General features: G+C 36.8%; 2 protein-coding genes across 3 annotated transcripts in view; both read right to left on the bottom strand.

The window, feature by feature from the left end:
• Positions 1-2,333, bottom strand: part of LOC115786049 (uncharacterized) — an 8,347-nt gene extending 6,014 nt beyond the window's left edge. Inside the window, exon 1 of one of the 2 annotated variants that reach the window (XM_030738062.1) lies at positions 674-2,333. In XM_030738062.1, coding sequence (XP_030593922.1) covers positions 674-2,233 — 1,560 coding nt within the window. In that variant the 5' untranslated portion in view covers positions 2,234-2,333. Of the gene's footprint in view, positions 209-673 lie in introns of those variants that run through there. The other variant, XM_030738070.1, reaches the window with a different exon arrangement.
• On the bottom strand, positions 2,280-3,872 carry LOC115792085 (uncharacterized). Its single transcript, XM_030746511.1, has 3 exons — positions 3,412-3,872; positions 2,339-3,075; positions 2,280-2,285 (listed from the first exon to the last, which is right to left on the bottom strand). The coding sequence occupies exons 1-3, from the start codon at positions 3,653-3,655 to the stop codon at positions 2,280-2,282; spliced, it is 987 nt and encodes a 328-aa protein (XP_030602371.1). The 5' UTR covers positions 3,656-3,872.
• Positions 3,873-6,464: the final 2,592 nt, after the last annotated feature.

Genomic DNA, 6,464 nt, shown 5'->3' with positions numbered 1-6,464 from the left:
TACAGCAACATCAATGTAAATGCAAATCAAAACAACCATGTCACTGTCATTAAATTAAAGCATGTCATTTGTTTGAAAGACCAAGTTCCACTTGTTAATATGAAAATTGCACAGCTATGAATAAAGTAATTTCTGATCCTATCTATACATTTAACATCAACCTACTCATTGTCTACTACAACTGATTCACCTACTTTTTGATGCGCCTTTACAAAATAAGACCTTTCAATTTCGGCTTCTCAGATTATAATTAATACAGTTTTTCAAAGATAGAACATGTCTTTGAGGATAAACATAAAGTTTCCAAAACAGAGAAATGAAATCATTAAAATAAACCTAGGATTTCAAATGTGTAATACTGTACCCTAAAAATATTTTAAAAATCAGTTAATGTGGTTCTGTAAGATGCATTGTGGCATTTTCTTGTTTAACTGACATTAATATGCACATCCAGAAAAAATATAAGCCATGTAAATTTTACATGTATAGGTACAGATCTAAATAGTTAATAGTAATGTCATCTTATGCTAACCACATCTTATGCAACTTATTTAAAATTTAGGTCAAACATAATTTTTCTTAAATTAAATAAGTGTAGTAGGAGATTTTTTTGGAAAATTTTTTTTGTTTAAGTCTAACAAAAATAGTGCCTCAAAGGTCAAACCATATTTACCTGTGATTCTTTATTATGCTGATCGGCATCTGCTCCTTTGATCTTTGTTTTAGTGTGTTGTGAAGGTTTAGGATTTTGTATTCTCTTCGGGGGATTGAAGTACTTGGACTTGGACTTAGATTGACCAGCAGAACTTTCCCTCTTCTTCCATTTCTCTTCATGATCATCTACAGGTTTGTTAGAAACTGTGAAGGCTTTGTCAAGAACTTTCATTGGAAGACCATGCTGCATAATGTGCTCTACATATCGTCCTTGTAAAGAGGAAAACATTTTGGAGATGAACTCTGCTGGTCTGAGGTACTTCTTCTTTCCCAGGATGTTTCGTTTCACCAAACCAAACCATAGCTCCACATGGCAGTTTGTTTCTCTGGTTTTGCAAGTTTTGTTTGTTTCACCAGTTGTTGGTGTCTCATGTCGTGTCAGATCTCCAAGCAACAAACCACTCCACAGTGGGATGATCCCCATGTAGTTTTTCAGCAGAACATCAATTATACCAGGACAAAAGTAATGGTTTTTAATGTTGGCTGAATCATCAGACAGAAAGTCACACTCTGCTTGGTCCCGTATCACTTGAAAAGTATGTGTGAAAGGTGATGTTCCAACAATGCTATTACTTTTATCAGTGATCATTTCCTCAGCTTCTGATACATATTGACTTTCTCCATCCTTGTTTTTCTTGCTTTGTGAAATGCAGCTGTTGAGGTAGGTTTGGCTTGTTTTTACCAAATGGGTACATTCTTTTGCATCAAAGAGAACACACATGTTATAAAACACCTCAATGGCGAGCTGCATACTTTGGCAGTTGAGTAGGTATGCAAAGCAGAATGTTGCATACTCCTGTATGCCTCGGTCTGATGTTTTTCTGCCAAATGCTTGTGTCACAGCCTTAACTATATGGGCAGAGCACAGATGCAACACAGTGAAGTTTGTCATACCAGTAGTGCGTCCATGCACAATGTTAAATGCTCTGGCAAGGTACACAGAAATATCTTCCTTGTTGAAAGATATAAGCACGCTATTAATCAGAGCCCAACTGTAGTCTGTCTCAACCTGTGAAATTTGTATTTTTGTTTTGTGTGACAGTTTCCTTTTGAATTCCATTAGCCAGTGAGAAATGGAAGGAATACTATGGCTGTTGGTGATCAGTTCCGTGACAGGCAAAGGAGGTTTATCCTTGCCCATGCCTGGCAAAACTAAAGCATAATATAAAACTTGCTTGTCTTGGTCTGGGATTTTCTGCACTACGCTGCCTGTTGCATCAAGGTGGAGGGTAACAGGTGATGACTGCCTTAGATGTTGTGCCAAAATCCTTAATCCAATGTCTGTGTATAGGTGTACTGCAAATGGATCTATTTGAAGGTGCTGAAAGTAACCTTTTGATGATGCTTGAGAACTTGTTTCTTTAATTAATTTTTGAGTTAACATGAGTTCAAGCATAATGTCATCATGGAGCCTTGTACTCTTATTCAACTCGGACGATATTTTTTTCAGTACATCTTTGGTTAGGCTTTTTGTCATGTTCCCGGCCATAATTTGTTCAGTGGGTGTTTGCTTCAACATTGAGTAATAGTAATGGCTGACACCATCTGCCAAAGCTTTGCCAATCTTACCTCTTCTCAGGTATTTAGCTGGCCTGAATCGTCTATGTTTCTTATGGTGTGTGACCTCACCAAAGCGTTTCACTGTAAAACTGATTTTTTTGTCTTCTGATTTGGGAATCATTTTCTTTCTAAAAGTGTACATTGCATTGCATCCATGAAAAGTGCATTTTGCGGCAGCATGAAAAAATGGTGACTTCTTCTTACGACTGTTGTCCATTTTCACATGCTGGTACTTAAAAGAAAGTGTACAGCATGGATTCTTTTCCATGAACTGATGGTACAGTGTGTCAGTCCAAGGGGGACGTAGTTGACTCCCCCCATGTTTTGGTTTTATTTTCATCCACTGTTTCCTTGTTATCATAATTTTGAATTTTTTAGGCCCTGCATTGCACTCTCTGTAGTCACTTTGGTTGTCTTTATCTAGTTGTCCTTTTCTGTCCCTTGTTTTCATTGGTTTTCTCTTTGATTTTGTGCCTTTTCCGTCCTCTGTTCTGTTCTCTGTTCCATCATCTATGTCCTCTGTTCTGTTCTCTGTTCCATCATCTATGTCCTCTGTTCTGTTCTCTCTTCCATCATCTGTGTCCTCTGTTCTGTCCTCGTTTCCTGTCTGCTGTTCTGACTGTGGCTGGTTTTGATGGATTTCTGTTTTGCCCTGTGACTGGTCCCTGTCCTCACTGGTATGTTGTCCTGTATAGTCAGAGGAAACTTCTTGTCCTGTACTACTCTTTACTTCATTTTTTTTCTCACTGACTCTGTTTGTAATGGAGCCCTTAACATTGCCCTCGTCACTGATTTCTCTACCTACCGAGGAACATATCCGAAATGAAATGTTATTAGGTTCAGATTTTTGTTTTACACACATACGTACAGTAAAACACAAGTATACAGAGCCCCTAAAGGAACAGTGAAGAAAAAAGAGGGACATTGAAGGATAACATCTAAAATACATTTTTCGTGCGCACTAGATATTTTATCGTGCACATCACATACTATCTGGTACTTAGCTGATCTCGTGCGCATGAGATACTATCTGGTGTGCACGAGAAATTTTTTTTTTATTATTATTATTTTTATTCTTCAGTGTCCCTTTAGGGGCTAGTAAAAATCAAAATACAAGCTAATAAAATGTAACATTACCTGCATTAAGCACCTTTGTCCGAATTCCTTGTCGATCTGCAGACCATATGACCTTCAGCCACTTTAAATAACTTTTCTCATTTGTTTTAAACAGAGCAATAACAAGAGATAACCACTGTTCATGAGTTACAACTTCCTCACTAAAACCCAAAGAAATACAACACTGAGTAATGGCATGTACACCCCCAGCTTTTTGCCAAAGATTTATGTTTTTAAGACTCTGTCCTTTTCTAAAACGACCCATTATTAGTAACAGTGGAAAAATGCTTTGCCAAACTTCCACGCTTTTCTCTGTCCTTGGAAATAAATCATCATTGTTGTGATGGTTTGAGTTAGAGCCACCTAGTGTTAAGTATTTGTACTACATGTCACTTCAAATTACTGTAGTTTTTGTCTATCATCATGGCAGTAATGTGAATTTTTAAAACTTTATTAAGAGACTGTGTTAGAATAATTTGACAGTATTATGTCACTGGGTCACATGACCTGGAAGCTATTGAAGAAAAATCTCAATTTTTCACATAAAAAATTGCTAAAAAATGTAAAAAGGCTTAAAATGAAAAGAAAATGAGTGTGCCTCATCTGTCTAGTGTAGGAGAACAATTTCACACAGATTTTGAGTCAGTGGCTCACATGACCTGGAAGCTATTGAAGAAAAATCTCAATTTTTCACATAAAAAAATTGCTAAAAAATATAAAAAGGCTTAAAATGGAAAGAAAATGAGTGTGCCTCATTTGTCTAATGTAGCAGAATAATTACACACAGATTTTGAGTCAGTGGGTCACATGACCTGGAAGCTATTGAAGAAAAATCTCAATTTTTGGCTATAAAAAAATCCTAAAAAATGTAAAAAGGCTTAAAATGAAAAGAAAATGAGTGTGCCTCATCTGTCTAGTGTAGTAGAACAATTTCACACAGATTTTGAGTCAGTGGGTCACATGACCTGGAAGCTATTGAAGAAAAATCTCAATTTTTGGCTATAAAAAATCCTAAAAAAAATAAAAAGGCTTAAAATGGAAAGAAAATGAGTGTGCCTCATCTGTCTGGTGTAGCAGAACAATTTCACACAGATTTCGAGTCAGTGGGTCACATGACCTGGAAGCTATTGAAGAAAAATCTCAATTTTTCACATAAAAAATTGCTAAAAAATATAAAAAGGCTTAAAATGGAAAGAAAATGAGTGTGCCTCATCTGTCTAATGTAGGAGAACAATTTCACACAGATTTCGAGTCAGTGGGTCACATGACCTGGAAGCTATTGAAGAAAAATCTCAATTTTTCACATAAAAAATTGCTAAAAAATATAAAAAGGCTTAAAATGGAAAGAAAATGAGTGTGCCTCATCTGTCTAATGTAGGAGAACAATTTCACACAGATTTTGAGTCAGTGGGTCACATGACCTGGAAGCTATTGAAGAAAAATCTCAATTTTTCACATAAAAAATTGCTAAAAAATATAAAAAGGCTTAAAATGAAAAGAAAATGAGTGTGCCTCATCTGTCTAGTGTAGGAGAACAATTTCACACAGATTTTGAGTCAGTAGGTCACATGACCTGGAAGCTATTGAAGAAAAATCTCAATTTTTCACATAAAAAATTGCTAAAAAATATAAAAAGGCTTAAAATGGAAAGAAAATGAGTGTGCCTCATCTGTCTAGTGTAATAGAACAATTTCACACAGATTTTGAGTCAGTGGGTCACAAGATAAGGAATTTATTTATTTTTGTTTCTCAAGAGTGTTTGGATCGGAAATTTATTGATGGTCCCTAAGTGAACCTCCGCGGGTGAGAGGAGGGAGCGGGAGAGAGCGGCTGGCCGAAATCTGAGTCCCTGAATCGGATCAACTGTGAGCTAGATGCCGCTAACTCCACGGAGCTTGAATATCCAATATCCAACTTGAAACTAACTTCACCGCGGTAATATTTTTCAGTTACTGTCTCGGCTTTTGTCCTGAAAACGAGTCCCAGCTGAACTGTAATGTTTTCATCGGGGTTTGTCATATGTAAGTCAAATAATTAGATAATCGATAATAGATAAATGTATTGGAGGGAAAGGGGAAACAAAAAGACAAGATGGAATGGAAATAATCAAGTGCAACCTAATGTGGTGTAAATTTATTATGACAGCACAAAAGGATGTTTTACTTGGAATGAGCTGCCATTTCGGATTATCAACATGCATGTGACATCCCTGCATAACTAATTTCTTCTGGTGTTTTTTTTTCTTGCTGTACTCCACTCATTCAAGCTTCCCAGAAGGAATGTGATGAAGTGTTACGGCCTATAAAGTCTACAAGAAGAGCAGTTCATGGATGATTAAGTATGAAAGAAAAAGGTCAAGGGAGAAAGAAAGAAAGAAACAGAAGGAAAAATTTAAATTATTATGGCCTAAATAGCATGCTTCGCATCTGTCATTTGACATGTAGAGCCTATTTATACAAATGCAGCTCTAGCGTTACTTCTAAAATTTGCAGTTGAACTGACTTTCTTTTCCACAGCAGGACTTTACATGGTATTACAGTATGGTTGCTTGTAAGTACAGTAAATGTAAATACAGTACAGTGCAGAAGTCTTGCGCCACCTCTCATTTCTTTAGATTTTGGGGAAACAGGTGCAGCAATTTATTGAAACATGCACAAACACATGGAAATATGCTTTATAAAGCAAAAACGGTGTGAATACTAACAGCCTTGAAAGTCAGTATTTGGTATGACCATTTTTATTTTTCTGCACAGACTGAACTCTTTTTGTTAAGCTTGCTTATAACTTCTTTAGTTCTCCAGAAGCTCTCCAGACTTCTTGAAGGACATTCAAAGCTCTTCTTTGGATGTTGCCTGCCTTGTGTTCTGTTTTTCTGTCAAGATGAGTCCACACTGCTTCAATGAGGTCCGGGCTCTGGGGAGGCCAATCCATTTTTCTGTCCAGATATGCTTTCACTGCACTGGCAGTGTGTTTGGGTTCATTGTCATGTTGAAAAATGAAGCTGTTGCCAGTCAGACACTCTCCAGATGGACATTTACACCTGTGTGGATGGATGAACCCGCAGTCGATAAAAT

Source organism: Archocentrus centrarchus, chromosome 1, assembly GCF_007364275.1.
Source record: "Archocentrus centrarchus isolate MPI-CPG fArcCen1 chromosome 1, fArcCen1, whole genome shotgun sequence".
NCBI classification, from domain to species: domain Eukaryota; kingdom Metazoa; phylum Chordata; class Actinopteri; order Cichliformes; family Cichlidae; genus Archocentrus; species Archocentrus centrarchus.
The sequence above is the reverse complement of the archived record's forward strand: the minus strand, read 5'-3'. Positions and strand labels throughout refer to the sequence as shown.